This window comes from Triplophysa dalaica, chromosome 10, assembly GCF_015846415.1.
Source record: "Triplophysa dalaica isolate WHDGS20190420 chromosome 10, ASM1584641v1, whole genome shotgun sequence".
In the NCBI taxonomy this organism is placed as follows: domain Eukaryota; kingdom Metazoa; phylum Chordata; class Actinopteri; order Cypriniformes; family Nemacheilidae; genus Triplophysa; species Triplophysa dalaica.
In genome coordinates, this window is record NC_079551.1 from 4,125,520 (window position 1) to 4,149,696 (window position 24,177).

A 24,177-nucleotide genomic window follows, 5' to 3' on the forward strand; every position below is an offset into this window, starting at 1 on the left:
TATTGCAGTGCGCATGCCCAGTAGCTCTATCCCTTTAAGTCAAAACCCACAAGCTTGCAGAAAACAAAGCTGAGCTCGTGACATCGTGTGTGTTTATCAACATCAGAACAGCATGTAGTGAGAACGGATCGGTGCCATCTGTGCGCCTGGTGAGCAGATGTTTTATCTTTTTTATTTGAATCAGGAAATTTGTAGTTAATTCAGCATCAAGTATTGCAGAGTCTTGTGGTGTTAGTCAGGCTTTGTGCCACAGAGGTACATGATGAAGAACATGATTGTGTCTTTATTACTCGTGTGCGGTAAGTGATTTGTTTTAATCTAAACAACACTTTCACATTATAAACTGAATGAGTGTATGAATACATACTGTAGTTTACTTTAGGTGAGAGAAGTTGCAGTATTTGTACATACAAATTCATGTGAATATAAAATAATTTTTGGATATAATAACATAATTAAAATAAATTGGAAATCCCTTTTTTCTTTTGCCTTCTATCCATCCATTTTCTACCGCTTATCCGAACTACCTCGGGTCACGGGGAGCCTGCGCCTATCTCAGGGGTCATCGCGCATCAAGGCAGGATACACCCTGGATGGAGTGCCAACCCATCGCAGGGCACTTCTTTTGCCTTGATTAATTATTTTAAATAAAAGAGCTGTTTGAAATAAGTGGTGCATAATTTTGAAAGTGTTGGTTGCATATTTGTCAGAGCCACCAAAAACTATAGTTGAATATGTAGGTCCTAAACTGTAGATCAGGTTTTTTTATCAGGAATGCAATACACTAACTACACAGCAACTTTTTCCGTTTACTGTGCAAAGCAAAAGTCAATAGCAATCATTACGTTTTTGTTGACGTTCCCATTAATGCAGTCACACAACCAAACCAACTGATAAACGTGTTATTTGAATGACTTTGAAAATGAAAACGAAAATTGAGAAATAAAAGCAAAGATAAAATCTAAATTCTTAACTGAATTATTGCGTGAGAATTAACAAAATAATTTGTAAAAAGTTTACTTTGAGATTTTAGTGAAAATAAATGTCAAATCACCAATTGCATTTCCTTTTTTTAATTTGACAGGGACAAAGTATTGTTTTGGCACATATTGGCGACACAGTTATGTTTCGTAAAATTGTTGATTTCGTTTTCACTTTTATCGTTTTGTTCATTTATTTCAATTTGGCAGGAATTCCCTTCCATACAAGAAATCCTCCCGTACCTAAAGAAAAAGGTTCATATTAATAAGTACTTTGTCTTGAAGTGTGCAAATATGTTTTTTGAACGATTTTTGGGGATCTTTGTGATTCTGCATTATTAAGTTTGTGTCAAATTGAGTCTATGGGTGCTTCTCAATATGCCTTCTCACTCCTCTGTCTATGACACGGAAACCGATGGAGCTCAGCCCTCTTAAATTTAGATCATATTCAAACACTCATAAATGTGATAATTGAGCTTTATATTATTGTAAATGTAGACCTACTTCAGACAGTATAATTTAATACATTTTTTCAACTTATTTTATTGTAGTCAGATTAAGACATCTGTCAAGTATTTCATATTTAATATTTTCTATGTGTCATGTTTTCAGTCATATATAATTGATGATGCTTTGAAGTGACATTATAGGTAGTGATGATATAACATTTCACTAGTTTTAATTTCCTCCGTCCTCACGTCTTTTCCTTGCGCCCTTCCCTCTCATCCTGAAGGGGTGGAGCTCATACGTGAGGAAAGGAAACGAGGATGAACAAATAAGAATTGAGAAGCACCCTATGACCACTACTAGCCTCAGCTACATTCACCCTCTGCCTCTTCATCCATTTTTGATTATCCAGAAGTGACGAACTTTCAAGAGGGTGATGACTGGCTCCGCCCACTTTAGGCTTCAAAACTGCCCTTCACAAACCTATGGCCCTATTTTATACAGTCTTTGGGCCAGACTCGTGTCCCCCTTGTTCGTTTTTGGTTGTGTTGCCACGTTTAAAAAAAAGTTGTGCACACCGCCACACGAAATGAGGCCACGGCATGCTCATGCAGACGCGTCATGTTTAAACCTAGCTTAAAGCTCGATTATTATGAATCTGCGGCTGTGTAAACTACTAATGATGGGACGATTAATCGTGGAATTCTTACGCACAGTTTCTCAATGATTTACGGTTAAATGCAACCAAATACGAAAACTAGAGGGCGCTGTAGTCCAAACACAAACACGACATGATTACGTCACAAGTGAAGTATGCTAATCAGTATGTGACGTCACCAGCGCCACAACTCCAATCCCATTTACCTTCATTATCTTCCTAAAAACAGAAGCGACTGATTAAACGTATGTTATGTGTTATCGCTTTTGAAGAATTGATTCTTTATTTAGTAATATTTGATAAGACTTAATGATGAGATGTGTGTACTAACAGATTTAATGTCTGAACTACTGTTTGTGTTTGTGTTGTTCAGGTGTGTTTAGTGTTGATGCAGATGAAGTGAAGTCAGTGATGGAGGGAGATTCTGTCACACTACACACTGATCTCACTGTCATACAGACATCTGATGTGATACGGTGGAGGTTTGGAGAAGGTGAATCCAGGGATCTTTTAGTTGATATTGCTAATAACAATATTAGTTATAATGGTCCATTCAAAGACAGACTGCACGCAGACATTCAGACTGGAGATCTCACCATCACAAACATGAGAATCAAACACTCTGGACCCTATGAAGTACAGATCAGCAGAGCTACAACAACATACAAGAGATTCAGAGTTAATGTCACAGGTACTGTAAGTACTATGAAGATGATTTTATCTACATGTATTCATTTGGCAGACGTTTTTATCCAAAGCACCTACAAGTAGGAGAGCTTATAAACATTTTGTCAACAAGACAAATATTGGAATTTTACATAATTTGGTGTTGATGTGTCCATTCAATAGTAATGTTAAGATGATCTCACGCTGATCTCTGTCCATCTTGTAGTTGCTCCAAGTGTTATCAGTGCTGGTGATGTGAAGTCAGTGACTGAGGGAGATTCTGTGACTCTACACACTGATGTCCAAACACAGAGAGATGATCTGATACTGTGGAGGTTTGGAGATGATGGTGTTCTCATAGCTAAACATGATAAAGAAGACAATAAGAGCTCAATATATGATGCTGATGGGAGATTCAGAAACAGACTGAAGCTGGATCCTCACACTGGATCTCTCATCATCACAAACACTAAAACCACAGACACTGGACTTTATAGACTAAAGATCAGCAGCAATAGAGACACAAAATACAAGACATTCAGTGTTTCTGTCAGTGGTGAGTATCTCAGTTCTCTCATATTAATATCAGTTGTGCACTAAAATCTAATTAGTTGATCTTACTTAAAAAAAGCATGCAAACCGATTGCCTTTAAAAAACTAAGTAAAGTGAAATGGCATTGTTGAGTTCAAGTAACAAAAAAAATGAGTTCAGATGTACTCTTGACTTAATGTGGAGTACTCAGAATTAACTATTACTATCAACCAGAGGTGGGGGACTCGAGTCACATGACTTGACTCGAGTCTGACTCGAGTCACAATTTTCAGGACTTGCGACTTGCTTGACAGAAGTAAGAAAATGACTTGACTTGACTTTGACTTGAGAGCAGGTGACTTGAGACTTGACTTGACTTTAAATGGAAGACTCGACAATGACTTGAACTTTGTAAAGTAATGAAATTACCTAAAATAATTATTGTGACTCGGCAGCACTACAGCGCCTGTCCCTTTAAAGCTGCTCAACTCAAACCGCGCCAAACAAGGTGTAACGGCCAATTACTGTAGAGCAGTTACGATAGAGAGGAAACTGCGCATGCGCCTGGCGGCTTGAAACAGTTGTGGCCGTTACAACGGCGGACAACAGTCGAGCTCCACAGATAGTCACGTTTGGCTATAAGGACTTTGAACTGGACCGTGAAAAATAAAAAAGATTTGCCAGATGCAGAGCATGCAACGCGAGGATTTCTGACGCGACAACCACAACGTCGAATTTCATCCGACATTATAAGAACCACAAGGAAAGATTACAAAGTAATTTCTTTATAGTCAGTGTAATAAAACGATTACTAATATAATGAATTAATCGTTTCTGTTTGTCATAATTTTGCTTTGGTTGTTTTTTATCATTAGAAAAGTGATAATCGATCATCACTGGTAGGCCTACATCTCATCTCATAAGGTGATGAATTGGGGAATCTGGCTATAAAGGCGTAGCCCGAATTGTTATGTTCTTAAAACATTAAAATCATCTTAAAATAAAGAAGGGCTTCTCTGTATTACATGTAGGCGAATGTCTATATTAAATGTGCGCATGTTCAAGTGTTTGTGTGGACTGCGTGTGGAAACTGAATAGCAGCTCTCTTATATACTGCATGACTGGCTAACATGGACGCGCCGGTGACATCACTTGAACTTAAAAAAACTCTTTAAAAACTTTTCGGTCATACTGACGAGAATAATTTCATAGTTCGAATCTGTTAAATGTCTAAAAATTTTTTATACTCACAATAACAGGAAAACGTTTTGTGCTGTAAAATAATGAAACCAGTTCAAATAGAAAACAAATATTCTCAGATTATATATTACGTATGAAACGTGCATACTGCGTGTCCACCGCAGAGATGACGATTAAGCATCATAACTTCATCACTGGGCTATATTAACATACATTTTATTTATATTCTACCGAAATGAAAAAGATTCGTTCATTTTGATAAACAAGATTCAATACCGAAGTCAATAAAATGATCCGGGATTCCCATCAATAGATGCAAATTCCCTATAGGCCTACTGTGCACTTTAATGGACAGCACAAGTATTACAGCATCATATACTTAAAACATACAATAGTCAAGTTTTCAATCACAATTCTTAGTTTATAAGCTTCATAGCCTGTATAAATGCATTCTCTCAGATACAAGTATTTCCATTTCTGTGTAGACGTTGCAATTAAATTGAATTAGATTTTATTATAGATTTCAGACTGGATTTCTTTTGTGTAAGCAACACTTTTATTTTCAGATATTAATGTTGCACAGATATGCATATAATTCATATATAGCAATGTGAATAAGATACATAATGTATGTATATAAGTTCATCTTTTCTGTGCAAAAATAAACATGTATCTAAAAAATTTACCTCTGTTTATTTTAGTACTGCGACTTGACTTGACTTGACTTGAAACTTATCAGGACTTGACTTGACTTGCTTAGGGTGAACCCTTGACTTGACTTGACTTGCTTGATTTGTCTAAACTGTGACTCGAAACTTGACTCGAGACTTGATAGTTAAGACTTGAGACTTGCTTGGACTTGGCCATATGTGACATGTTCCCATCTCTGCTATCAACTTAAGAATTTCCATTGGATTTATTGCACTGTAAACCCGGACAAGTTTGCAATACTAAATTTTGATTACTTTATACCTAAATTAAATTTTACTACTGTTTAAATATTTAATTTATCCATCATTGGAGTTTTAAGTTCACTGAATTAAATTCTGTATTTCACATAAATATTATTCTAAAAATGCACAAATCAAACACATTGACTTGTGCAACACAAAATTAGAAAGAGGAGACTAATCTCAGAATTGAATGCACAGAATTTCATTGGTAGAATATACACAAGGTTCGCAGACCCTTATCACATGCACCTATCTTCTAAACAGTGGTAACCACGAAACTGAAAAAATATGTCAAACTCTTCTAAATATCTAAGAGAAGTGAACATTAAACACTATCAAGTCTTTAACTTTACTAAAAACATATAAAATAATCATATTTTAAAAAATGTACTCTCTTAATGCAGTCGGGCGCAAAGCATGCTGGGAATCTTTTCTGCGTACAGGCAGGATCTGCTCTACACTCCACTGCGGCAGCATAACACACTGCATGAAATGTAATTTTCATGATCTCGTGCTACATACTCTTTAAGTTATTTTTGCAGCTATTCCACTTGCATTTTTTTCTTCCTGTTATTTGTCCTGTATATTCCTTGTTTCCCGCTTTTCACCCCTTTTTTTTGTTTCTGCACGCATCTCAGCATGCCTGAGTGACATTTCTCTCTGGATGAAGGACCATCACCTGCAGCTGAACCTTGCAAAAACAGAACTGCTCCTAATCCCATCCGACCCTGAGAGCCATCACAATTTATCCATTCAAAAACCTGGGAGTGGTGATCGATGATCAGCTTACCTTCACAGATCAGGTTGCCAGCAACACTTGGTCCTGAAGATTCATCCTTTACAATATCAGGAAAATTAGAACTTTCCTATCTGAGCATGCAACACAAGTCCTAGTCCAGACTCTTGTACTGTCCAGACTGGACTATTGTAATGGTCTACTAGCTGGACTTCCTGTTTGCGCAACAAAACCTCGAAAGATGATCCAGAATGCAATGGCAAGAGTGGTATTTAATGAACCGAAGAGAGCACACGTCACCCCTCTCTTTATTAAGTTACATTGTCTCCCTATAGCCGCTCGCATCAAATTTACATTTAGTCATTTAGCAGACTCTTTTATCCAAAGCGACTTACAGGTGGGGTAGGCAATGGATATAATTGGGACAGCATAAGGAGAACAACCATAAGTGCAACCAAAAAAAGAAGACTGGCCTCATATAACCTAACACAGTATACAGGGCAAAGTTAGATTTATTGATGATTATTTATTTATTTTTTAAAAAAGAGTAGAGAAGAAGTCAGAACTGATCAGTAAGATGTTGAGGGATGAGCTGTGTTTTCAGACGTTTCTTAAAGATGGCTACAGAATCTGCAGATCTTGTAGCAGCGGGCAGATCATTCCACATAGGTGGAACCGATCCAGAGAAGGTATGTGAGAGATTTTTACCTTTTTGGGATGGCACCACAAGACGTTGTTCGTTTGCAGAGCATATGGATCTGGGAGGTATATATGTCTGCATTAGCGAGGTAAGATAAGGGGGTGCTGAACCAGTGGTGGTCTTGTAGGCCAGGAAATTCAAGACTCTGCTCCTTGACTACAAGACCACCACTGGTTCGGCACCCCCTTCTCTTCATAAGCTAATGCAGACTTGTGTACCCGCCAGATCCCTATGCTCTACAAACGAACAACATCTTAAAGGGCTGATTTGCAGGAAATACGTGTTTTTATTTGTCTTTGGTATGTTATAAGTTGCGCATGTAACTATTAGACACGTAAAATTGCAAAAATGTAAGTTCCTGTCAGTACAGTTGCTCTGGAACCTGATGGTCCAAATATGGTAAGAGACGTTACATTTCCGTATGCACTATTCTACCAATCACTACGTACTGGCGAACTGGCCAATCATAGCACACCTCGCTTTACAGAGCGATGAGCTTTTTAAAATATCAGTGCATTTCAGAGAGGAGACACAAACATGCACGGTATGTGGAAAATACCTTAAATCTTGTATACAGATTGCATTACATCTTAAGCAAACAATACTATTAGTTTTAGCCATGTGTCAAATGACCCCTTAAAGAATCGCCTGAAAATCTCTTTCGTCCGCATCTGACCAATCATTCCTGATCACTATCTCTTTCTACTCTTGTTTCATTGCACTTTTGCTTTTTGTTGTCCTAATGTTCTCCCAATTGCTTACAGTGTTTACCCAACTTGTAAGTCGCTTTGGATAAGAGCATCTACTAAATGATTAAATGTAATGTAGTGTGTATGTGCGCATACGCATACCCTGTTTTAAGCTAATAGCGCTTACACACCATTGTATTCAAAAACTTGCACTTTGAGACCCGTTTTCAAAAGTTTGTCTCTTGTAAATGACTCCTAAGGTCTTTCATCCGGCACACCCAAGAAAGAACAAAGTTTCAAGATCAAGACTCTAAAACATGGTAGAAAGTAAACTATTCCTTACAAACTTTGAGAAAAGACATTTCTTGTGTTTGTCTTAAACTGACAGGAATATGTGTGTGTTTGATGTGATCTTGAGTCTTTCTCTCTATCATTACAGATGGAGGTCTATCTTCAGGAGGTGTTGTTGGAATAGTGTTTGGTGTCCTGCTGTGTGTTGTTGTTGTTGTGTTTGTGTTTCGCCACATTAATTATGAACGTCAGAAACAAATGGGTGAGTTTCATCTTCAGCTGATACTATAATAAGAAATTATATATATTCATTGTATAAATATGAAGATGTTAATATGGCACTAGACCTGATCTTTACCTGTTCACTGGATTATAATGTTCATATTTCTTTCTCTTGTGTTTCTCTCTTCTATGTGCTCCTGTTACAGTTAAAGAAAAGACAGTGATTGAGAACGAGAGTTCTGTCACTCTTGAGTCTGATGTCACTGAACTCCAGTCTGATGATGTGATCGAGTGGAGCTTTAGAGATAAAGTGATAGTCATATTCAGTATGAACAACAAGCTCTTTACTGATGAACAGAGACTCAGAGACAGACTGCAGGTGGATGATCAGACTGGATCTCTCATCATCACAAACATCAGAACAGAAGACGCTGGACTGTATAAAGTAAAGATCAGCAGCAGCAGTCGACTGAAATCATTCCTTCAGTTCATAATCGGTGGAGGACCATCATACTATCAATTCAGTGTTATTGTCACAGGTAAGACTCTCAGGTCTATTGACATATCTCGTACCTTCAATTTTCTTTGTTTATCCTTTCCTGATATTAATCTTGAGTAGTATTAAATACTTTATATCTTCAAAGAGTATTTAGTTTGATCTTGGGCTGCACTGTTGATCGTATTTTAATCCTGATAACCATTAATGCTTCTCACAATTAATTGAGCATAATTGTTATGATATTAATGTTTTAAAAGTAAGCACTAAACTCTCGATACGGTCAGAACATCATCACTCTCAGACTGAAAGCTTGTATCTTTTAAACTTCAGAGGAAAATAAAAAAATAAAAAACAAGGACAAAAATGAAGGGTGAAAAAATTGTTATGATTTATAAAAAATCCAGTGGAGGTTATGAAGTGTTTGGATATGAACTGTGTTTTTCTCTTCTATGTGCTATGAAGAGAGTCAAGAAGCAGAAGTTTTGGGAGAATTGTGTTTCTCTAGAGAATGAAACGGAGACTGGTGATGTGAGAGCAGGTGCTTCATCTACTGTGGATGATATTCAGTTGAAAGTTAATGTCAGGGGTAAGTAAAGCTCAAGTTAATGTGATGAAAATGACAAGTTAGGATATGAAGTGTTGTATTTATATTACTTGAATTCTGCTGTAATCTTCTTCATACATTTTCTGAAATTACTTAATGTTAAAGTGAGTTCTGTTTCACGCCTTCTTACTCTGAAACGGACATATAAACACAAAATAACGTCAAAATTCCCATATCAGTTCATATAGTTTATAAAGTGACTTGAGTCTGATATTCACACGGTTAATACATCAAGTCTTGTATATAGTGGTGGGCATAGATTAATTTTTTTAATCTAGATTAATCTAAATTAAAATGGCTCATTTGAATTCTGCCGAAGGCATTCAGAATATGTGTGCTACCCAAATAATGACTAAAAGTAAGTCTATGAGAACGGGTTTCTCAAGCCAGGTGGCACATTAGACATTAGGGGCTCATCTCCTGTTTCCAAAATGCATCTCAAACTGCTTGAGAAAGCTGTTCTACTATGATAATTTGTGATAAAAATTAAATTATGTTCAATAAGATGTACTTGTGTTTACTTCCGCATTAGCAAACTGATGCTTTGCGTTTAGGTGGTACTTGAGACTGGAAGAGCTCCTACAGTACATTTACATTTAGTCATTTAGCAGACGCTTTTATCCAAAGCGACTTACAAAGAGTGAGGGAGCAACAAGCGATATGTCATACAGGAGCCATAATACATTAGATCTCAATACAAAGTTACTGGTTTCAACTAAAGCTAGACCACTACCTTTTGAGAGAAAGTTTTTTTAAACAAACTGTATGTAAACCAATTCCGTACAGTAAACCAATTCCACATTGAACAAGGTGCAAACAACCTTAGTCTTGTCGAGGTTTCTATTGGGAAGCTTCATAAAAATAAATTTTCACTGAAGCAACCCGCCGGCTTCATAGCTGCATCCATGTTAGCACGTCACGTTTGATGTGGTCCTTTCACAGTGACGTTATGTTGTGTTCAGACCAAACGCCTATGGTGCGTCAAGCCCGAGTGATTTACAAGTTAAGTCAATGCAAAGACGAGATAGACCTAATTGCGGCGCGAAACGCGCGAATGACGCCCTGGTTATGAGATGATGAGGCGGCGCAAATGACGCGAATTGCGCGAATCACGCGAGTTGAAAAATCTCGTTCTCGTCCCCTACAGTGCAATTAAGCTGGTGTACATCCGCCCAAAAATATCAAGGTGAAAGTCATCATAGCTTGCGTAGTATAGACCCAGCTCCCAACCCAACTTTGAGAATAGATTATAGGCGACATTTTTTTTATCGCGCGATAAGAGTCTCACGTTAACGCAGCACGTTAACGCCGATAACGGCCCACCACTACTTGTTTATTATTTTAGTGTTTTTCAATAAACCCCTTCATTTTAGAGCAGCTTTACAAACCTCTTTACATTTCTTTCATCCGCAGAACACGAAGGAAGATATTTGGAAGAATGTCAACAACCAAACAGTTCTTGGACCCCCTTGACCGCCATTGTAGGAAAAGTAAATACTATGGCAGTCAATGGGGGATAAGATCTGATTGGTTAATGACATTCTTCCAAATATCTTCCTTTGTGTTTAGAAGAACAAAGATATTTACTTGCACTGAACAGTATGAGGGTGAGTGAGAGCTGATTGTTTTCTCTTACTTTGTAAGTCTCTTTGGATTAAAGCGTGTGCTAAATGACTACATGTAAATGATGACAGAATTTCCATTTTTAGGCGAACCGTCCCTTTAAAAAAAAAAAGTTTGTTTAAACACACAGGGTGATGGAACAGAACCCAACAAACAAAATTCAGTTAACAAATCACAATTTATATACATTTTCACTGTGTTCAGAAGCTCTTGTAGTGAGACTTCTGTCCTGAAGTTCTTTCAAACCCGGAAAACTGTCCTATAATTAAATTAGACTTTCTTCCACTAGTGTTTCAGACTATCCTGAGGTGCACACATCTAACACATCTAACATGGGAGTTTGTGTTTTCTGAAAGGTGTATAAATTCACCGGATGATAAAATGAATGTTCATTTGTGCACTTCAGTGACAATTATTGAAAGAATGCACAGATATAATTTACATTCATGTATAAAATGAATCAATGTATAACTCTATTGCTAAAACTTTGTAAGAGTCATTTCTATGGCAAATTGTTGTGATGTCATCTCTGTTGTGACAGATTCAGCAGGATCCGCAGAAGATTAATTAATAACAGTTGAGAAGCCTTTACTGAAGAAAGCAGAAGATGTAGTTTGATCAACAACACATCAGTCACATCATCAACATCTACATTGGGCCTCCAGAGAACTTCCAAACATCTTCCTTTCTGATCAAAGAAATATAAAGAGGTTTATAAAGCTGCTCTGAAATGAAGCGCTTTATTGAAAAGCACTACAATTATGAACAAGACTTTGTTTATTAGCAAGATTTTTGAAAGATGGGGGCTTCAGATGTTCTTTGGTTGGCTTTCGCATGTTTATAGCAAATATTCGGGGGAGATTACATTTACCAGCATAAGAATACATTATGCATCAAGAGCAGCTAGTGCGCAAACTGTGGTTTTAATGAAGCCTTGAATGTTTTTGACCACACAACACGTGATGATTTCAGCCAATCACAGCATGTTCACCAGTTGAGCGCGACAGTGAGCACGATACGCTCACAGTCCTCGTGACGTGCACCCAAAATCCTATCTTTTCACGTCGTCACTTTTTAAGGAGATTCCCAATTTATTGATTGTTTTGAGTCGATTATTTTGAAAGCATGAATTGAACACTGGGCAAAACCGCATGAATATGTTCACGAGGATCAGGCGGCAGAACTCTGTGTAGTTGTATGGTGTTGCTGGATGTGAGGCGATGGACTTTTCAATTGTGCTGGTGTATTCTGTCCAGTTTGCCTTGCAGAAGTTCCAGTGCGGTCGAGGCTTCGAAGTTTCGAGTTTAATCTCAAAGCCAATGTGGATGATGGATGGGCAGAGTTGGCTCTTCAGAAATGGTGTCACGACCGGCTCAAAGCCGTGACAAATGAATGGAGGAAATACTCGAGTTGGTATAGTAAGAATATAAGTGTCTATTAACAATAATAGAATAATAAATAAAACATGAAAACAACAGAATCAAAGACCATTACGCCTAACGTCAACGCGTCAGACAGAAACAAATGTAAATCAAAACGAAATAAACGGGAGCCAGCCAACTTCACACCAACAAGGACCAAACGGTTTTATAGTGGGCAGTCCAGGTGGACATTGTTGACTTGATGAGTCTCCTAGCCACACCCACCAGCCGGCAATAGCGGGAAGAACCAGGAGACCCGTCACAATGGGCAAATTACTTTTCTGGGTGTGGTGTTGGTTTTACTGGTGCGATCTCTGGTGAGGAATCAGAGATCAAGATGTGTTCCGGTTTTCCAGCGGCCGGACATAGTTCAGAGGCTATTTAGAGTCGTGGAGGAGGTCCAGGTCTGCGGTCGATGCCCAGTCAGACAGTTCTTCACCATCGCGGTTGTTGGTTTTGTAGCTGCGTTCGGTGTGCTGGCTATTGAAAGTGCCGAAGTAGATGGTTGGCGATTGGTGTAGCGGCAAAGGTGGAGTTGGCCAGGTTTTTGACGGTGGTCTGTACACGTTGTTGATGGTATACTCATCTATTTTTACCATTGTGTACAGCTCTGAGTCGTTGGTCATTGTTGAGACGTTGGTGATGCCAATTTTTACGTATGTGGCAGTACCATGCTTTGCAGCATTGATGCTGCTGATGATGCGGTAGATGTGGACAGTCTTCTTTGTGGCTTGGTTGGTGTCTGGGCTGTGGGTCTCTTGAAGTACGGCTACATCGATGTTTGGGAGTGAGAAGACAACCCACACATGGTGCTCCTCTTAAGTTTCCCCTACAGTGCCCAGCTCTTTAGAGAAATTATGAATGTTTCACATGACCAACATCAATAACTACCTCGATCATGGTCGGACAAAAGAACAAACTGTGCTTCTCAGCACATTTCTACGTCAGTTCGTGGTATGTTTTGACTTAGACCGCTCGAATGTATATGTAATAAAGGTGGGCGTACATGTCGGTACAATTGCTTTGGAACTTATGTTACAAATATGGTAAGAGGCGTCACATCTCCGTCACACGCTTGCAGTATTTGACCAATCACAATGCACTGGTTAACTGGCCAATCATAACACACCTTGCTTTTCAGAGCGATGAGCTTTGTAAAAAATTACTGCGTTTGAGAGAGGCGGAGCAAAGAGAAGAAACAAACATGCACGGTATGAGGAAAATACAGCTTTAAACTGTGAATATACACTGCATTACATCTAAAACAAGCAATAATACGTCATATGACTCCTTTAAGATAAATCAGGATAATAAATGCACTAACTACTGATACACCTTTGTGCCTGATCAGTATAATGGATGAACACCTTTTGTGTAATTTAACAGTAAAAATATGCTTGTTTTGTGTTCAGCTTTGACTTGTGTAACTGAACACTAGATGCAATTATCATAAAACTTCAGGTGAAATTTGTGGGTCTTTGTGTTAGCTCATAAATATGACTGTGAATTCAGTGGAAAATCCCGCAAGACAACAAACAGTTTTCATATATAATTATGAGATAGAAATTGATTGTGCGCACAACTGAACAGTAGTTGAATCTTCCAAAATCATATATTTCAATATTATGAATAACAATTGAGTATTGTTTTCTTAAATCCATCATTTACAGTGATAAACACACATTATTCATTGTTATGGTCTTGACTACTTTATAAGACTTGTCACATTTTCTTTTTGTCATCATGTTGTCTTATTATTTTCCTCTTTTGTACGTCCCTGTCTGCTACATGATAAAATTTATATAACAAGAAGTTTTGTGTTTGTTTTCATTTCACACGTTGTTATGTTAAAACATGTTCAGTGTATTATTCTGCCTCAAGCCTTAAAGCAGTCTGATAGTGACAACATGTGCTAGTATATTAAAATATATTGCGGTTCATCATCTCATTAGTTAAAATATCTACATGTTACATCCTAACGCTGGCCAAAAATGTCTCCAGAAGGTCAGTTGCAGGGAATTTGTTGGAAAACTTGTGTTAATTCTTTATTTGACACATAAAAACATATTTGATAAATAAGAGTGCAAAAGACAAATGTGCTTCAATTTTTTCTCTCGTGAAAATATGTAAAGACAAACCTGTTCTTTTAAAAAACAGAATTAAAAACAGAGAAATATAAGAACATATAAATATAGGAAAGCAAAAATATTGAGTTGACATGCCCCTCTTGTCGAGTATCTTCACAATCATAGTAGGTTATGTCTAAAGTGAACGTACCAAACAGACGAAAAACAGCGCATGTGTACAGTATCTGTGTAATGGATCTGTTACGTGCCTCTTAAAGAGACGGCAGCACATTCCTGCTCTCTGTTAAAAGTCAAGGAAATCACACACTGTCAAATCTCAATAGCTTACGAAGGGAACTTTAATTATTTTGTCTTTATTTAATATGCAATGTTATGTTTTATTTAATGACTTTAATCTATTTTTAAACTTTAATATATATATATATAGTATATAACTTTATGTTCTGCTATGCTCTGTTGTTTTATTGGTTCTGTTAATTCTAGCTTAATTATTTGTTCGTACGTTTATTTGTTAATAGTCCCTGAGCATATAAAAAACCGAAGCGAACCGAAACAGTGACCCTAAAACCATGACCCAAACCGAATCGTCAGTAGTTGGAACCGCTACACCCCTAATTTTTGTGTATAACTTACACTGAATATCTCCATTAAATGATTTGTGACTGGAATCGAAAGCAGGATGAGGAGCTTCAATAAGAGCATCGTTGTATGACTCGTGTGCGGTAAGAGTTTTATGACGTTAATACTTTCACTTTCACATCGAAACCGGAAACAGTGCTGTTATGCTGCTTTCACGTGCTCTTTGAAGTTTAAATTCTGTGCTGTCATAAAACTTCGAGGCAATAGTGTAACGAGTTGTGTAAGGTGTGGCCCCCTAACAGCTGATCTACATTATATCTGTTTCCTTTTATTTATTTATTTTACTTTTATTTTTTCTTACGTTGACGTCCAGCTTCCGTCATCTCTCGAATAATGAAGAGAAGAGAGAAGACTTGTAGTTCATTCAGCAGGAAGTAAAGTTTTTGTGAATCTGCCTCAGAGGTGAATAAACTTGACGGATAATCTTCATTTCATCAATTGGTACTCAAAGGAATCAACAGAAAAATGAAGATCATGATTGTGTCTTTATTACTCGTGTGCGGTTAGTGATTTGTTTTAATCTGAACAACACTTTCACATTGTAAAATGAATGAGTGTATGTATACATACTGTAGTTTACATTGTTAACTTTAGACAGAGACGGACTAAGACAAGGGTCTCTGTTATCTTTTGATTAATATTATAGCCATGTGCAAACTTGCTATTGTGAACAAAATCTCACTGAATTTATCATGCGTGTGATCTTCTGATTGGTCGACTGATGTGACACTGAAACTGGTGAGCTGAGCTCCGTTTAAAAATAAACTTTATCTCAACATGACAAAGTGTCTTAAACTACAGAGATTATGTGATTGACGCTGCAAACAGCGCGGGAGTTTAGGATCATTTATTTGATTTATTCACTTCGGTCCACGTTTTTTTCAGTGTTTTTTATTTGGTGCAAAGTTTATTTGCACACACGGGGACTTTGTACAAATACTGCAACTTCTCTCACCAAAACATACAAGTTCATGTCTATATAAAGTTATTTATTGCCCATTTCCTAAAGTCTTTTTTGCCTTAATCGGTTATTTTTAAATAAAAGAGCTGTTTCAATGGAGTGGTGTATAATTTTGCAGGAAGCAGGAAGACAAGAAAGTGTTTTATGTTCCGGGTTGCAAGGGATCAACACGTGTGGCGAAGGTTGGGGTCATACGTTGAGTCGCCCCCTTGTGGCCCGGGACTTCACCTTGCCCCTGATCCACGGTGCAGAATTTAGGCTCTTAGTTAAATATACTTTCTTAATTTAAGATAAAGGGTTTTTTAACTGATCAGAGATGCAGAACTCCACACGGCAACTTTTCTGTATTGCAACAAGCTGTTCTGAAAACAGAAGCTGATTAAAACAAATGTTATGTTTTATCGCTTTTGAAGAAGACATGATTCTTTATTTAGTAATATTTGATAAGACTTGATGATGAGATGTGTGTACTAACAGATTTAATGTCTGAACTACTGTTTGTGTTTGTGTTGTTCAGGTGTGTTTAGTGTTGATGCAGATGAAGTGAAGTCAGTGTCAGTGATGGAGGGAGATTCTGTCACACTACACACTAATGTCACTGACATACAGACATCTGATGTGATACGGTGGAGGTTTGGAGAAGGTGAATCCAGGGATCTTTTAGTTTATATTGATCACAACTGTATCAGTTATAATGGTCCATTCAAAGACAGACTGCACGCAGACAGTCAGACTGGAGATCTCACCATCACAAACATGAGAATCAAACACTCTGGACCCTATGAAGTACAGATCAGCAGAGCTGGAACAATATACAAGAGATTCAGAGTTAATGTCACAGGTACTGTAAGAAGAATGAAAATGAATTGATTGAGTCGTTGTTTTGATAATATATATAATAATATAATAAAATAAAGCATTTAAAGAGAAAACATAACTTCCTGGAACTAGCTGAAGGCTCCGTGTATCCTGTGACAAGCGATAATTTCGAACTTCCATTAGCGCAACTCTCTCAATGGCTCCGCACACATGTATCCAATCTTATTACAAAGCTTGTTGGAATACTTGATTCTGATTGGCCAGTCACGACATTTAAAGTTTTGTTATTTCCAGAGTGGGCCAAACTACCTGTTAACAGGTGCAGAAGTCTCATTGAGAGCTACAGAAAACATTTGCTCACAGTCATCGCTTGTAAACGTGGTGCAACAAAATATTAGGTCCCATCATTTCAGTCCATGACCTTTTCATTTGTATTATCATTTGCAATATTATGTTGAATATCAAAAGAAAAGTCTGTTTCTATAAAATATGGAATAAATAATGATGGATGCCAATTAATTTAGTCAGTTTCAAGTTATTTTAGAGAAAATTGTGCTTTATAATTTTTTTCTGGAGGGGTACCAACAAATTTGAGCACGTCTGTATCTGTGAACTGTCACATACTGTATTTTATTAGTATTTAAGAGCCCAATAAGCTGAGATGTTCTCATTGACAAATTTTATGTTGTTAAAATAAGCATAAAAAAGCAATTAAACTCAAATATACTAGACTTCATGTTAACAGACAATAACTTTCACCAATTACTTCATCGTCTGCCAAAATGAAAATTCTCTCATCACTTACTCGCCTTCTAGTTGTTCAAATCTGAATAAATGTCTTTGTTCTGATCTCACGCTGATCTCTGTCCATCTTGTAGTTGCTCCAAGTGTTGTCAGTGCTGGTGATGTGAAGTCAGTGACTGAGGGAGATTCTGTGACTCTACACACTGATGTCCAAACACAGAGAGATGATCTGATACTGTGGAGGTTTGGAGATGATGGTGTTCTCATAGCTAAACATGATAAAGAAGAAAGTACGAGCTCAATATATGATGATGTTCTTGATGGGAGATTCAGAGACAGAATGGAGGTGGATCCTCACACTGGATCTCTCATCATCACAAACACTAAAACCACAGACACTGGACTTTATAGACTAAAGATCAGCAGCAATAGAGACACAAAATACAAGACATTCAGTGTTTCTGTCAGTGGTGAGTATCTCAGTTCTCTCATATTAATATCAGTTGTGTGTGAAACATTTAGTTTAAGAATTCAACTCTTGATTTTGAGTTTATTGCACTTTAAACATCCACATGATAGTCAAGAATATGAGTTTATTTAGAGGGATCATGAGCTAAACAAAAGGCCTCTGCAGAAGAACATCCACACTTTATTTTAAGTATCTACATCTGTATCCTGTTCACCTGACAGCACATGACATGCAGGGGTCACTGAAACTTTTTTACTGTAGAAACTATTGTAAAACTATAACTACATTTCTTGTGTTTGTCTTAAACTGACATGAATATGTGTGTGTTTGATGTGATCTTGAGTGTTTCTCTCTATCATTACAGATAGAGGTCTATCTTCAGGAGGTGTAGTTGGAATAGTGTTTGTTGTCCTGCTGTGTATTGTTGTTGGTGGGATTGTTTTTCGCCGCATTAATTATGAACTTCAGAAACAAAAGGGTGAGTTTCAATTCAGCTGATACTGTAATAATCTATCCATCTCAAATCAACTTTATTTATATAGCGCTTTTTACAATTTTCATTGTTACAAAGCAGCTGTACATGAGACACATTGAATACAAGAAAAAGAACTAAAGGCATATAGACCTGTAAAAACAAGAAAAAGGTGAAAACAACAAAAGACAGACATTCAAATGCTCCACACACACAGAATATGCATACATACTTACACACATTGACATAGACACACACTTACACACACACATACACTCGCACACACACGCACATACGCACACACACACAAACACACACACACACACATACACACTCGCACACATTTGAGATAAAGGAGAGACAACACAGGTCAAATATTAAACAGACTATAAATTCTTATATGCAATGTTAATTATGTCTAACTTCTGATCCCTCCCTCCATCTATCCATCCATCCATCTAATCTAAATGGCAATGAATGACCATATGAATAGACAAATCAAAGCAGACTAGACCATCTGACCAATCAGATAACCAATCGCCATAGTTTGTGTGTAAGCGTACCCAGACCCATCTTTCCAGTGATCTCGGTCCGCTTCTTTGGTGCACACCAGGGTTCATATGGCAGCGTTCACACTTACACAAATAAACCGCACTAACACAACAATCAACAAAGTTTGTTTTAATCGAACCAAGCATTGCATATGTGAACACACCCTTACAGTACATTCAGGTCACACATTTCCTGCATGTCAAAACTCTGAAGACAATGTAGATGATCTTTAGCTGTTGACTGGATTATAATGTTCATATTTCTTTCTCTTGTGTTTCTCTTCTATGTGCTGCTGTAACAGTTAAAGAAAAGACAGTGATTGAGAACAAGAGTTCTGTCACTCTTGAGTCTGATGTCACTGAACTCCAGTCTGATGATGTGATCGAGTGGAGCTTTAGAGATAAAGTGATAGTCATATTCAGTATGAACAACAAGCTCTTTACTGATGAACAGAGACTCAGAGACAGACTGCAGGTGGATGATCAGACTGGATCTCTCATCATCACAAACATCAGAACAGAAGACGCTGGACTGTATAAAGTAAAGATCAGCAGCAGCAGTCGACTGAAATCATTCCTTCAGTTCATCACAGGTGGAGGACCATCATACTATCAATTCAGTGTTATTGTCACAGGTAAGACTCTCGAGTCTATTGATATAACTCGTACCTTCAATTTTCTTTGTTTCATCACAATTAACTCAAGGACAAAAATGAAGGGTGAACAATAGTAATGATTTATAAAAAAAGAACCGCAAAGCAAAAATGGAGTAGCAAGGTTTCATTCCGATGATCACAAAATATACATTTCAAGGGAGAGTGTTGAGATGACAACGTGATCTGAAATACTGTGTTGAAGAAGTTGAATGGCAGTAGATTATAACATATTCATTGGTTATTCATAATTTTTATGATAGATTTATTTTAACTGATAGAGACAGATTATAAAAAATCTGGGAGACAAAAATATATTTAAAGGTTATAAATTGATTTGCATTTCCAGCAGTGAATTAAGTATTTGATCCCCGAGCAAAAATTTGCTTTGTTCTTGGTGGAGAAACCCAATTATTAGCAAAACACTGGAGTCCATTTTGATCTCACAGCACCTTTATTTTAATCATTTTTATGTTCATTGCGAAACTTCAGATGAGCCAGACAAGCCTTTTTTGGCAGGAAGAACTTGCTGGTGCTTCAGGATTTTAACATATTGTGGTGTAATGTTTTACCAATGGTTTGCTTGTTAACTGTCGTCCCAGCTGTCTTGAAATGATTAACAAGCTTCATGATCATCTTTACCGCATTGGGGAAGTCTAGGCAATAGTACAATTGATAGTTTTTTTGTATTTCTTCTATTCCCAAATAATGCCACCAACAGTTGTCTCCTTCTCACCAAGCGTCTGTCTGTAGCCTATTTGAGGTTTGTGCAGGTCTCCAATCTTGTCCCTGACATCCTTTCAAACCGATTTGGTCTGGACCATACTGGTGGAGAGGTTGAATGAAAGATACAGATTCTGTTAGCAGGCATCTTTTATATACATTAAAAACTGATGTAGGAGTTCTGTCTTAAAGTGACAGGACTAATCTGTGCTCCATATAAGCACATAACCAATCTGTGGAGCCTGAATTCTTGCTAGTTTGTTGGGGATCAAATACTTATTTCACTGACTGAAATGCAAAACATATATCAATATATAAGGCAGATACTGTCATGATTCCACCATCATGTCATATTTATTCTTGGTCTTGCGGTGGAGTCATGGCATTGCCTTGGTTTTTTTGTGAGAAAGACATGGCTTTGTTTATATATTGGCCTGCCATGTGCTTTCTCGTGTCTCTTCTGTGTTTCCCGCCTTTTGGTCTAGTTATTGCTTGTTAATCAGTTCATGCCTCACACCTGTTCCCTGTTGGTTTGCTCCCCTTTAAATAGTCCTCATGTTTCATTGTCTTGTGTCGATCATTGCGTTAACATTTACATTTGTCTGTGTGTTTGCCTGCATCTACGCATTGTTCGTCTGGATTACCTGTTACTTGTGCTCATGTTCCTGTCTCTGTTATCCTGTCATGTCTAGGAAGTCAAGTGTTTATCAGTCTAGTGTTAAGTCAGTCTTCGTTCTGTGCTTTTATATTATTGTCCGTTCCTGTTTTACCCCACCGTGGGTCTTTGTTTTGTGTTTTATTGTTTAAAAAAAAACCTTCTTTGTTATCCCCGCTGCCTGCACTTGGGTTCTTTCCCCGCACGTTTCATGACAGATACAGCTTTTTGATTTATGATTTTATCGCTGTAAAGAAGTCGGAATACATGAACTAGCATTTACCCCCCACCCCCTTAAAGAAAGTCTTTGGAATGTCGCTACATTTGTAGGTTGGTTCTTCCCAAACTCTCCCACTCTCTAAACAAATGACACACGGTAACGGGATGCTCCAAATCATTTTGACAAGTTCTTTTGACAAATTAAATATAAATATGTCTTTGAATGACATATGACATGCCTGTTTGTGATATTAGAAATGTTCATGTGTTTCTCTCTTTTCTCTTCTATGTGCTGCTGTTGTAGATGAAGAGAGGACAGAAGCAGAAGTGTTGGCAGATTCTGTTTCTCCAGAGATTGATGTTACTGAAAGGGAGACTGGTGATGTGAGAGCAGATGCTTCATCTACTGTTTATGTCAGGTGTAAGTAAAGCTCAAGTTAATGTGATGAGAATGACATGTTTTTATATGAAGTGTTGTATTAATATTACTTGTATTCAGTTTCACCTTTGACTTCTCCAAATGTGTTTTAATATCTTTGTTCTGATGAAGACAAATAAATATATTTTGAAGAACGCTTATAACCAGACAGATCTCAACACTCATTGACTGCCATAATAGGATTTATTTATCATTTTTTTGTTCCGATGAACACAAAGGAAGATATTTTGAAGAATGAGGGACAGCAAACAGTTCTGAGGCACTTTTGACTGCCATTGTGCTTTATCCTAATATGGGAGTCAATGAGTGTTGAGTCTTTTATATCTGATGTGATGATGAAATCTCTGGGAATTGACTTCAAACTCTCCAGCATAAATACGGAAGAGTCAGACACTTGTGTCGTAAGCAAAGAAACACATCACACTACTTGCGTCTCTTTATAAATGGTAAAATTTTCTTGATTATTGTTTTAAAAGATCATTGGTTTGGGTTGGTTTTATTTGCATACACATCACAACATAGCGTAGTGAATTTATTAATTAAAATTGATCAGTACCAACGCTTGCTTAAATTCTCTTGCACTGCACTTTTTAAGAGAAACGTTATATTTAGTCTCATCCTCAAAGAATCCCAAGTGAATATGACTTTCTTCTTGAAGAATGATGCAGTCTGAGTTATATCACTTATCATTTTACTTGCAAGTGGTAGAATGGGAGTTAACGGGTGTTGAAGCTCCAAAAAATGCCTCTATGGAACAAGAACTACTCGAATGTCTTAACAAAGGTCTTCTGAAGTGAATCCATGTGTTTGTTTAAGAGAAACATCCATATTGACAACGATAATACCGTTGATGTCTAGCTTCTGTCATTTTTGTTTTTCAATAAACCACTTCATTTCAGAGCAGCTTTACAAACTTCTTTACATTTCTTTGATCCGATGAACACAAAGGAAGATATTTGTAAGAATGTCAACAACCAAACTGTTCTTGGACCTCCTTGACTCCCATAGTAGGAAAAGTAAATGTTATGACAGTCAATGGGGGTCAAATCTGTTTGATTACTGACTTTCTTCCGAATATCTTCCTTTGTGTTTAGCAGAACAAAGATATTTATACTGCACTGAACAATATGAAGGTGAGTGAGAGCTGATTGTTTTCTCTTACTTTGTAAGTCGCTTTGGATGAAAGCGTGTGCTAAATGATTATATGTAAATGAGGACAGAATGAACTGCCCCTTTAAATATTTGACTGAACCATCATTTTTCATGAAGTAAATGTTTTTTTAAACAGATGTTGTGACAGATTCAGCAGGATCAGCAGAAGATGACTCCCCAACAGTTGTGAATCCTTTACTGAATGAAGCAGAAGATAGATGCTCAACATCACTTCTGTTCCATCATCTAAAGCAGCGTGTCTCGATGGAAGCAACATGTTTTAATTCAGATATTCTTTGTGGATTATCCAGTCAGGATTAAATGTTTACCTGCAGAACATTTCGTTATGGAGCTAGAGGATGTGGTTTTAATGAAGCCTTGAATGTTTTTGACCACACACGCACACACCATGTGATAATTTCAGCCAATCACAGCATGTTCAGCAGTTGAGCGTGACAGTGAGCACCGCAAGATATGCTCACAGTCCCCGTGACGTGCATACAAAATTCTGCTGCTTCACGCCGGAGAAAACTCTTTGCACCACTCACAACCAAATATTGAGAAACATATCAATAAGTTGTTATTCTCCTCGAGATGCGAGCACCACCGTCTGTATGAAACGTTTGGAAAAGTGTGTACTTTTACTCTTACTTGAGTGTTTCTCTTAAAGAAATCTGTACTTTTACTTCATTACACTACGTGACGTTCCTTCATCCCTGAGTGAATGATTCTTTTGAGTCGATTCTTTTCAAAGCATTTATTGAACACTGGAGGAAACCAGCGGAACAGTTTCATGAATCATTTCAAATCATTTGTCCATATATTCCACTCAAGAGTTTTTCATTTAACACTCACTCCTCACAGCCTGTGTCTGCACGCTCTCTGGAGAAGACAAATCTGGATAAGCTACTGCTTAATCTATATATATAATATTTTAGTTTTTAATGCGTAGTCTGTCATAATGTATTGTTTTATTACTTTTTGACTACTGTTACAGTATTTTTGTAAGTCTGACTGAAACCTTTCTCTTTTAACACAAAATAAGCTGTTATTACACTTTCAATGTCTTTCCAAAAAAAACGGAGTTTTGAAAAGTGTTTATGTTCTGCAGACAACTAGTATAGAGTTTATTTCTATTTCCAGCACTGTGTCATAAGAGGTTCTTGTAAATATTAACTGTAATATGCAACTACTAAAACAAGATGGAAACGACCAAACTATGGGACGTGTGACAGAACAAACGGCTCATAATATTCTTTTTAATACTTTTTTGTACAAAAATAAAAAATTTGATGAAGTAATACTTTTGTTGTGGTGTTCTTGGTGTGAATCTCATCTTTATAGATGTCATATATGTACATGTAACAGTTCTG

General features: G+C 37.2%; 2 protein-coding genes across 3 annotated transcripts; both read left to right on the plus strand.

Moving 5' to 3' along the window:
• Positions 1 to 193: 193 nt before the first annotated feature.
• On the plus strand, positions 194 to 6,943 carry LOC130430290 (uncharacterized). The gene is made up of 5 exons (XM_056759333.1): positions 194 to 299; positions 2,459 to 2,776; positions 2,978 to 3,307; positions 5,841 to 5,930; positions 6,075 to 6,943. Exons 1-5 carry the CDS (start codon positions 260 to 262, stop codon positions 6,215 to 6,217), a joined length of 921 nt encoding a protein of 306 aa, XP_056615311.1. The 5' UTR covers positions 194 to 259; the 3' UTR covers positions 6,218 to 6,943.
• A 223-nt stretch (positions 6,944 to 7,166) lies between these two features.
• LOC130430289 (uncharacterized) lies at positions 7,167 to 24,105 on the plus strand. Of its 2 annotated transcripts, none has more exons than XM_056759331.1 (10): positions 7,167 to 8,114; positions 8,281 to 8,613; positions 9,036 to 9,159; positions 11,342 to 15,449; positions 16,426 to 16,749; positions 17,606 to 17,941; positions 18,305 to 18,418; positions 19,266 to 19,598; positions 21,518 to 21,634; positions 22,941 to 24,105. In XM_056759331.1, exons 4-10 carry the CDS (start codon positions 15,413 to 15,415, stop codon positions 23,123 to 23,125), a joined length of 1,446 nt encoding a protein of 481 aa, XP_056615309.1. In that variant the 5' UTR covers positions 7,167 to 8,114; positions 8,281 to 8,613; positions 9,036 to 9,159; positions 11,342 to 15,412; the 3' UTR covers positions 23,126 to 24,105. The 2 variants fall into 2 exon arrangements, with proteins under 2 accessions (XP_056615309.1, XP_056615310.1); XM_056759332.1 differs by having other exon boundaries at positions 8,001 to 8,114; positions 16,426 to 16,551.
• Positions 24,106 to 24,177: the final 72 nt, after the last annotated feature.